General features: G+C 28.1%; 1 protein-coding gene across 1 annotated transcript; it reads left to right on the top strand.

Annotated features, from left to right (window-relative positions):
* The first annotated feature begins 2,211 nt into the window (after window positions 1-2,211).
* On the top strand, window positions 2,212-10,348 carry LOC115970573 (TMV resistance protein N-like). Its single transcript, XM_031090184.1, has 2 exons — window positions 2,212-2,892; window positions 10,105-10,348. The coding sequence occupies exons 1-2, from the start codon at window positions 2,363-2,365 to the stop codon at window positions 10,346-10,348; spliced, it is 774 nt and encodes a 257-aa protein (XP_030946044.1). The 5' UTR covers window positions 2,212-2,362.
* The last annotated feature ends 927 nt before the right edge of the window (window positions 10,349-11,275 follow it).

Below are 11,275 nucleotides of genomic sequence, written 5' to 3' on the forward strand. Positions count from 1 at the left end.
AAAACAAAACTTTTTTTTTTCTTCCGAGTTTTTGTCTCAAATTTTAGCAAATAAGTTAACAGAATGCTAAATTCACACACTGTTCTTAATTTTTCATTAGCATTGGACGTTGTTAATTCTCAGTCAAAAGTCAAAAACGAAAAACGAAATAGGTTTTTTTTTTTTTTTTTCGAAGTTAGAATAAAAGCTAAAAAGTAGGGCCAGTGGTGTTCTAATTTTCTATTGCGCGTTGTCATAAAAAGTAGGAGCACTGTACCTTTGTGTAAAAAAGGCAATGCAAAGACTCGTGGGACAGTGGAACTGTACTACTGTTTTGTGTTTACTGATTAGCTTCTTGGAAATTTCCTGGAATGTAAATCGAAGACGTGTTGTATACTGTTATGGACTCTATCATCAATGTCCCAATCAAACGAACACAAATTCAAAACCCTGAACTTTGATAAATATTGTCTGAGTGTTTAGACTCTATAGATGTTGTCAAGCGTTTACTCTCTTGGCTTTGATGGATTACCAAATGATTATCTTGAGCTTTGATGAACATTGCTATGGTTTTTTTTTGGGCATAGGCTTGGATGTGTTTGTTGGACTTTCCGGATTTTGCCAACAAGAATTTTGGGCTTTATGGGAATGGTTTAATTTGTGGTCCAATTTTGCTAATGATTTGAGAAATATTTATGGGAGCCAAAATAATTTTTTTTTTTGAGAATCGGGAGCCAAAATAATTTAAGAAGCTTATTTAGGTATTTTTGGTGAGTGGGTAAATGAAATTTGGACATGTGGAATGTGAGAAAAATTGTACCTCAACAACATTATAACTATCTAATTTGACTGTAGAAGAAATATAGATAATAAACAAATCTAGATAAAAAAATATTAGGTTACCGATGAATACAATAGTTGTTACAACCCGGGAAAAACATTAGCCACATTTATATTTAGCAAAAAAAAAAAAACATTAGCCACATTTGCAAACCCAAAATGACTATAAGTTACAATTGAAACCCCATTAAAAAAAAATTGCAATTGAGACTTTATGTTTGTTTGGAAATAACTTATTTAGTTTTTTACTAAAAGTATGTTAAAGTATACTTGTACCTTGAAAAAATTTGAAAAAGTGAAAAAATGCAAAAAAAAAAAAGTTTTAAAATACTGTACATAAAAACTAAAAGCTAAAAGCTGAAACTTATACCAAACAACCTAAGATCCAAGTACTAAACATCTAATGTGGGACTTAGCACACGACAAACCAACACACAAACAAACAATTCAATTCATTTAAATTCGCACAATTTGGAAATCACAAAAGTAATTACCATTATACACGACGTTAGGATCCAATGTGATGTTTTGCTATTTTGTTATGTCATGATAAGAACGCGATGTTTTGCTATTTTGTTATATCATGATAAGAATTAGAGATACCATACCATAGAAAAATAGAAAGTGTGAGTATTGGAGAAGAGAATATCTAAGATATAACAAAATGTCACAACATCCTTATTTTCAGTTGCAATAAATTATGGTATATTATTTTATTACTTTAATTAATTTTATTTTAACATTTGTGTTAGAACTGCTTTTCCTCTCTCTTGTGTGTATGTGTTTGTTTTTCAAAAAAAAAAAAAAAAAATCTATGTAAGATTCACATTGCCTCTAAATAAATATGTACAACATTGTACATTATTATGCAAATGTGTAAAATGCTATACATATTTATTTAATTAGTCTAAAATGTAAATCTTACCTGTAAACATATAATTGTCTTTTTATTTTTAAAGAGAAGCCAATTATTTCTTTTATATGGAGTTTTTGTCTCAAATTTTAGCAAATAAGTTAATAGGATGCCAAATTCACTTCTTGTTCTTAATTTTTCATTAGCATCGGGAGTTGCTAATCCTCGGTCAAAACTAAAAAACGAAAAAAGAAAAATAGTTAAAAAAAGAAGAAGCGAAATTAGAATAAAAAATAAAAAGTAAAAAAGTAGGCAAGTAGTGTTCTAATTTTTTGAGGTGATGCTGAAAAAAGGTCTATTGCGCGTTGTCAGAGGAAAAAAAAAAAAAAAAAAAAGTAAAAACTCATGACGCGTGGTACGATGGAACTGTACTGCTGTTTTGTGTTTCCTAATTACTAGTTGCCTTCTTGGAACCTTCTTGTTAGGAAAAACAAAGACGTGTTATAAATATAATTCACTCTATCATCAATTTTCCACTCAAACGAACAGATTCAAAACCTTTCAATTTCAGTGCTCTCGACTCAAATTGCACGATTTCACTCATCTCTTATCATAATTCCCATTTCATCACATCTTTGGTCTTTTATCTTATCCTCCTCTTTTTTACATCTTCTTAATCTTCTCATACCAATGGCTTTCCAGACCAACAAAGGAGCCACCTCCTCCTTCTCCTCTTCTTCTTCTTTTTCAGCTACTTCTTCCACTACTCACCGATGGAGCTATGACGTCTTCTTAAGTTTTAGAGGTGAAGATACCCGCAATGGTTTTACAAGTCATTTACATAAAACTCTATGTGACAAAGGTTTTAACACCTTCATTGATAATAACCTTCAGAGAGGAGGAGAAATTTCAATTGAACTTCTTAAAACCATTGTATCATCAAAAGTTTCAATCATTGTGTTTTCTGAGAACTATGCTTCTTCTTCTTGGTGTTTGGATGAACTTGTCAAGATTCTCGAGTGTAAAAAAAATATTGGCCAATTAGTTTTACCTGTTTTTTACAATGTGGATCCATCAGAAGTACGTGGACAAAAGAAAGGGTTTGGGGTGGCCTTGACAGAACATGAAGAAAAATTCAAAGATAATATTGACAAGGTGAAGAATTGGAGGACGGCTTTAAAGGAAGTTGGTAGTTTGTCTGGATGGCACTATAAGAATGGGTATGTAATTCATGACTTGTCTTATGCTTTTCATTGCTTCATAATTCTAAAGCCCCGTTTGGTAACGTTGTTCTGGTAATGTTGTTTAAATATTGTGGAAATATGTGTGTAAAAAAAATTTTATGAAAATACATGTTGTGTTATTTAAACAACGAAAACTTTTGTTCAAACAACATTGCCAGATACCTCCCTAAATTTCTAATGGTTTATTGTAACTCATAACCACTGCATGCAAATTATGAAAGAATTCTATTTTGTAGCGGTGGAGACAAAAGTATTCTCCAAAATTATTAAGTAAAACTTGAACAACTTTTCTTGTTCCTAAACTTTGTTAAGACAATATTCGTAGCTAAAACTATGTGGCTGCATTCTATGATCACATTATTGGGAGGTAATATCTATTTTTCAGTATCAAATCTTTGAGTCTTTTAGAGAAAAAGTATTTTATGTATCAATTACATGTAATATCTCTGTCAAATAAGTGTTACTAAAAAGTCGACCCAATTTGGTACTATTGAGGCCCCGTGGGTAGCCCACTAACACAATTGATTTGACTGTGAGCTAATATTTCTGTCAATAGGTGTCCACTTGGCCCACTAGTGTGGCCCAGAAGCCTACACCTCTAGCTCTATCCATCGCCAATAATTTATAAGCATTTTTTTGGGGAGGGAAAGGGGGTGGTTTGGAACTTGTGATATAAGATAGGATAGATTCTTGAGACCCCTTGACCAGTAAGATACTTAAGTGGTTATATTATGTTATGCATTATATATAAATATATATTTTGTAGTTTAATTTTTTTCTTTTTTAATTATGGACATTTGGCATTGGTAGTAAAATGTATATGACAAGTTTATATATATATATATATATATTTGACATAAAGTTATGTGATATTTATAAATGGATTAAAAACTACAAATGATAGACGTGTGTAAGGGGCAACCTAGTTGGATATTTAGATTTGAGTAATGCTATAAACACAAACTATTTTACAACATTTTTCAAACTGTTGATGTGACAAATTCTTACTAGTTCTAATATGGGCCCATCAGTAACAGCACACTTTTACTTACAATAACTATTTGGAAAATGCTAAAACCACATCAACAGTTTGTAAAAACGTTGTAAAATAATTTGTGTCTGTAGCATTACTCTTTAAATTTTGTAGTTATACAACTATTCTTATTCTCATAGGAATAAGGGATGCATACTAATTTATTCTAATCCATAAAAGTTTTGCAAAACATGCCTATTTGGTCCCAATTTTATAGGGGTTTTTATGATATATAGTATAATTATAATATTTTTTAAATTTTTTGAGCCAATAAAGGCCCGCTAAAAACCAAATAAAGGCCCATTAAAAGCCTATTATACTTGACCCACGTGCGTAGCCCTCTAAAGGTCCAATGGGCATTGCCCATGGGTTGGGCTTGGGCCGAGGTTTTTTTTAGCTTGCTTAACCTAGATTGTTGACTGGTCAACGACTTGCTCAACCCTGCCCATTGCACCTAGCACGTGGGCTGAGTACAAACAAGCCAACCCAATTCATTGTCGACCATAACTCTTGCATTGTGTGGGTCCTATCCACAAGTGGAATGGGCCCACACAATGTGAGAGAAATCCTATATGTATGTGATGAATAAGATATTGTAAGGAACCTAGTGGTTTCTAATGGGAATGGATAAAAATTGTAAAGAAATTGACTTAATTCGAGATAATCACTCTCCATAAAGAAATATTAAGAGAGAGAAAGGAAATGCACTAAGCAATGCACTAATTTATTCTTTAATAATAGAAATGTGATTATAAGTAGGTATTTATAAAACCATATAATTATTCTATTAGCCCACATGACCTTATCCTAATTTGCATTAATAATTCCAACATGTTTTAAATGTGATTAACATGCTTAGAATTGTAACTAACTAATTAATTAACTAACTAAATGCAACATTACAACAATTATTATCTATATACCTATATGGGTTCTAACAGATACCACCTCCTTTTTTGTGGGTAGTAACTTATGGATATTATAACATTTTTTTCTCTAAAAATATGCATTAGTATGGATGGCTTGCCCATAACTTACTTATACCTTGAAATCTAAATATTAAAAGATTCTCAAAAAAAAATATATAAATTATAAAATTAATAAACTAATTATGCAACCAACTTAAAGATTGCGAATCTTCTCAAAAAAAAAAAAAAAAAAAAAAAAAAAAAACTTAAAGATTGTGAAGCATAAACTTCTTTTAAATTGCATTTATCATAATTAGTATCTTTCAATTATTTCAAATTCAGACTTTTTAAAAATAAATAAGAGAGTAAAACAATTATCATAGAATAATAGTGTTAAAATATCTAAGTTATAAAAATTCAAATTTATATATAATGAATATCATCTTACATGCTTGAACATATTTAAATAAAAATACGTAGCAATAATTATAAAAATGAATAATATAGGTCCTGTTTGGTAATGGTGTTTAAATAACGAAAACTGTTGTTTAAACACCATAACACGTATTTCCACACACTCTTTCATCCACAAGTATTTTCACAAAACTTAAACAATGTTACTAAAAATCTCTTGCCAAACAGACCCATAGTTTCTAGTTTTTTGTTTTTTGTTTTTTTGTTTTTGTTTGTTTGTGTGTGTGTTTATACTGAAGCAATAAAGGTCTCAAACTCCTAGATAAGGAATCCAAAAGACCATAGTAGCCAAATTTTCCCTTTTATTTGTTTTTTTGGGATGGGCTGAAATTTTCAGTTTATTTGTAATTTTAGCTTATTTTTACTATTATTCATGGGTTCTATTGCATTTTTTGATACTATTCATAGGTCCTATTATACTATTCAACTTATTTTTCAACTTTTTTTCTATACTTTCAGTAAAATGTTTTCAGCTTCAACTAAATAAAGTATTTTCAAACAGACACATAAAAGATAATGGACAAATACCCTCTACTCAGTTATACATTACCGTTATCTTTTGATTCCTATAATAATATTTTCACAACAAAGTTACTAAATATCCTTAAGGGGGAAATGCAAATGGCCAAATATTTAAGAGGGTGGAACTGCAAATAAATATGTTGAATTTTTAATATTCAAAATTTCAAATTTCATATAACTTTAAACTCAAAACCTTTTGTTTGAAAATAACATTTAACTTTTCTAATGTGGTCAAAGGAAAAAAGAAATTATTGACATGATATATTATAATGATATCTCCTAATCAATGTAGAATTTTATATGTTATTTTATAAATATATATATATATATATTTACAATGTTATATACTTTTAAGGTCATTTACGCAACCAAATAACCCTTTGATAGTTAGCTATGAAATCTAATATAGAAAATACTCTTATGTTAATTTAAAATAAAATCATCATACATCTTTGAAAAATCAAGTCATACATAGAATATTTTTAAAATTTTGAAGTATAAGATCATATTGTTAATATATCTCTAAGTTAATTTAATTTTTATGTATTCTAATGATTTTTTTGGAATTTTTTATATTCAAATTAATCTTTTAACTTCTTATATTACTAGTGAAAGTCTCACGCGTTGCACAATTTTAGTCAAAAATTTTCTTTATATATTTTTTTGAGAAACAATAACTAAATGAATTATTATTGCATAATTTTAGAACTTTTATCTAACTAAGTAAATTACTATTATTATAATAACTTGTAATGAATTGCTCATAAAATGTATAATTTTGTATATTTATCCTTATATATATTATATCTAATTACAATGATCAATAAAAACTTTTTATTTTTTTTAATAACTCCTTATCTATTTATGAAGAGGTGGATTTGAACTCTAGTAGTTAACTTGTTTCTGATACTTGCATGAATAAGGTTATCCTAAAAGAATTAATTCCAAATTTACAATTAAAAAATCAATTATACTTGTACACCTAAAATAAATTTAATTTTTATGTTTTATTTTGATATTTAAATCATCTGTTTTAGTGCTTATTTTATTCAAATGGTTATATCACCCACTTAATTGTAAGACTGACATGTGTAGTATTCACATGTAACATTTTAACTTACTAATAAATAAATAAAAATGTAACACCCTAACTCATAATAATGTCTCTAATTGTATTGTGCTTTTACCTTTAAGAATGCATATATTAATTCCAACCACGGTTTATAAGCTTAACTTTTATTATATAATATATGATATGATTTAATTATTGATTTTTTTTTTTTTTTACTAATTTGAAATATATATGTCAAGTCAACTTAGTTTATGAGGAAACTTAAGTGTAGCAATGTAGCTCATATACTGAAGAAGAACTGGATTGTATTGCAGATGCAACCCAGAAAGATATGTTGTAATTTGGCTTTCGTTGTAATAAAAAAGCAGTAACTCTAATACTCTGTTCAAAAATGTTAATTGAAACCAAGCAACCAAAAAAAAAAGAAAGTAAATTATAACTTACATTGACATTACATAATTTGTGGTAATCAATTTTTTTTTTTAATAAATTATGTAACTTTTCATCTATTAATAACTTTTATCTTTAATATTGGATTATTCAATAGTTGTCTGACATGAAAGAAGTGGTCGTTTAATTTTTCCCAAAATCCCAAAGACCTCCCGTAGAAAGTAAAAAATAAAACATATTCTATTTAATAAGAATATAAGGGATGAATTTAACCCCTTCCAAGTTCCAACTCTGCTGTTTGGATTTTATACTCTAGAATTAAGGTAGTTAGGCTGTGAACATTAGTGTTAGAAATAGAATTATTTTATCTTATAAGTTAATTTAGACCTAGCAAACCCAGGTCTGATGAGTAAGGGGTCAAATCGGGTCGTGTAAAGCATGGATCAAATTAAACATGTTTCTATTCCTATAACATTTTTATGGTTTTTGATGCATCGGATGAATCTGGTATCCATATATTTTCAAGTAGGAAAAAGAAGTTGAACGTATTTTTTAACTTCTTTCTTTCTTATTTTTTACATAAAGAAAAGAACAATAAAATACTAAAAAGTAAATTTTTTTAGTAATATATAATCTTCTAATCGAAAATTTTCATAAAGGAAGAAATTAAAATGCATAAATTTTTTATGCATGAATCATTAAATAAAGTTAAATCATCTATAATTTTTTTCGTATATTTCCTTAAAAATAAAAGAACAATAATAATACTTAAAAATAATTTTTTTTTTGGTAATATATAAATCATTAATTTAACCGTCTGGTAATTAAATATAACAATTTTCTAATCAAATAAATCCTCAAATGAAGAAATTAAAATGCGTAAATCTTTTTATGTATGAAACATTAAATAAAGTTAAATCATTTATAAAGAAGAAACAAATATATAGAGAGCTTGAAGAATAAAATCTAATATGTTAGGCAAGAAAAGGAGTAAATAATTTATGATAAAATCTGAATGATAAACTTGCTGGAAAAAAAACACTTAATGTTAGTAGTCAACCTGTCACTGAAAATATATATATATATATATATATAATTTTTTTTTTGAGAAAGTGAAAATATTTATATTTGAAAATTGCAAATCATGATGAGTAACGTCATTAGTTCTTTAATGTACAATATCTAAAATCTAATATAATCTTAGTATACAATATAATATGGGTCAATAAAAAAATTAAATCATAAATTATCTAATAGAGAGTGCAAGTCGAGGTTTGATGACTTGGTAGAGTCTTGTCATAATCAAGTATAGAACAAGCAAAAACATGTTACTATTTTTACTACGAAATATCCTTTATTTTTCTCAACATTTTGTGATATAGTACAAAATTTAATGATGCTGCTAATATATTTGATTAGATGTCATTTACTTTAATTAATAATATATTAAGGGTAAGCAGTAAGTCACAGAACTAAGCTTCTTGAATTTAGTTCATTTCATATTAAAATTTGCAACTAGTCCAACTCAGTTTACTTGCTAAAATGTCTATAATTAATTTCCTAGCAAAAAAGAATGTACAAAATTTAAAGATACTGCTCAAATATTTAAACCACTTGACTAGTAGAATACTTAAGTGGTTGTGCTAAGTTATGCATTATAAATATATATTTTGTAATTTGAATTTTTTTTTTTATAAAATGGACATTTGGCATTGGTTGAAAATGTATGTGAAAAAACTGAAAAGTTTTTATATATATATATATATATTTGTATTTGACGTAAAGTTATTTGATATGTACAAATAGATTGAGAATTACAAATGATAGATGTGTATAGGTGCCAACCTGGTTGGATATTCAGATTTTGTAGTTACTATTCTTCTTATCCTAATAGGAATAATGAACACATCAATATATAAATTATTAATTTTACAGTCTAGTAAATAAATATAATAATCTTCTAATCCAATAAATCCACAAATGAAAAAAGAAAAAATAGGAATACATTTTTTATACATGAAACATTAAATAAAGTTAAATCATCTATAAGAAGAAATAAATAAATAGAGAGCTTGAAGAATAAAGTATAATATATTAGACAAAAAAAAGAGTAAATAATTTCTAATAGAATCTATAAAAAATAAAAAAAATAAAAAAAACGTAATTTTAGTAGTCAACCTGTCACTGAAAATATTTATATTGGAAAAGTGCAAGTCATGATGAGTAATGTCATTAGATCTTTTATGTACAATATCGAAAATCTAATACAACATTAGTATACAATATAATATGGGTCATAAAATACGTTGGGTCGAGGTTTGACTTGGTAGAGTCGGGTCATAATCAAGTCTAGAACAAGCAAAAACATGTTATTATTTCTACTACCATTTCCTTTATATTTCTCAAAATTTCATGATATAGTACAAAATTTAATGATACTGTTAAAATTTTTGATTTGATGTCATTTACTTTAATTATTAATATATTATGTGTAAGTAGTAAGGCACAGAGCTAAGCATCTTGAACTTAGTTCATTTCATATTAAAATTTGCAACTATTCCAACTCAGTTGCTAAAATGTGTACAATTAATTTCCTAGCAAAAAAGAATGTACAAAATTTAAAGATACTGCTCAAATATTTGAATTATATGTCATTTAATTTAATTTATAATATCTTAAAGTATAAGTAGTAAGGTACTGAACTAGGCATCTTGAGTTTAGTTCATTTCATATTAATATTTGCAACTAGTCCAACTCATTAAATGTTTCTTTTACTTTATTGTTTGCAGTGACACCGAAGCTAAATTTATCCAAAACATTGTTGAAAATATACCAAAATGCACCCCAGTATTTGTTGGCAAATGCCTTGTTGGAGTAAAACCTCGTGCCAAGGCTGTAGAATCGCTTTTAAGTATGGAGTTAGATGAAGTTCGCATAGTAGTGATTCATGGCCTTCCCGGAATAGGTAAGATTACAATTGCAAAAGCAGTTTATAACAGAATTGCTAATCATTTTGATGGAAGCAGTTTTTAGAGAATGTTAGAGAAACTTTGGAGACGAAGGATGGCATTATCAAACTACAAGGTCAACTTCTTAAAGAGATTTCAAGGGATGAAAATGAGGAAATTCACAGCCCATCCAAAGGAATCAATTTGATAAAAAATAGACTTCGTAGTAAAAATGTTCTTTTAGTTCTTGATGATGTGGATACATTGGAAAGAATAGAAAAATTGTTTGGAGATTGTAATTGGTTTACTTCAAGAAGCAGAGTCATTATAACAACAGCAGCAGATCCCCAATTGTTAGCTCCTCTTGGAAAAGTTTATACAACTTATAAGGTCAAGGAATTAGACAAACATGAAGCTCTTCAACTCTTTGAAAAGCATGCCTTCCATGGAAAGAAACCCAATAAAGATTATTCTGAACTTACAAATCAAGTTATACAGTATGCCCAAGGCCTTCCAATAGCTCTTATAATAATAGCTCGTGATTTGTGTGGAAGAACCACACATGAATGGAAAATTACAATAGATAAGTACAACAAAATTTCCAATGAAGACATTTAAGAAGTACTTAAAGCAGGGGCGGAGCCAGGGGAGTCAAGGGGGGGTCGTTGCCCTTCGGGGCCCGCCCAAAAAATACCTTTAGTTATTTTGTTATTTTCCAAATATTTGTTGGTTATATTAATTACTATTTAGTTATATTTGTAGATGAACTTGTGTTTTGTTGTACCTGACGTTTATTACTGTTAAGTGTTTTAACTATTTATTTCGATCATTGGACTTGATCAGGTAAACTCGCAAAATAGTCAATCAACCTTTTTCATTTAGTATCTTGCCTTTTAAATTGGCCTACATGTTAAAAAGGTCAATTATTTTATCATCTACTGACTGTTTTAAAGGGAGGGGTAAATTGCCTTTCATGTTAGGAGCTATGCTCTGTTTCTTGATCTAGAAACAG

This window comes from Quercus lobata, chromosome 12, assembly GCF_001633185.2.
Source record: "Quercus lobata isolate SW786 chromosome 12, ValleyOak3.0 Primary Assembly, whole genome shotgun sequence".
NCBI classification, from domain to species: domain Eukaryota; kingdom Viridiplantae; phylum Streptophyta; class Magnoliopsida; order Fagales; family Fagaceae; genus Quercus; species Quercus lobata.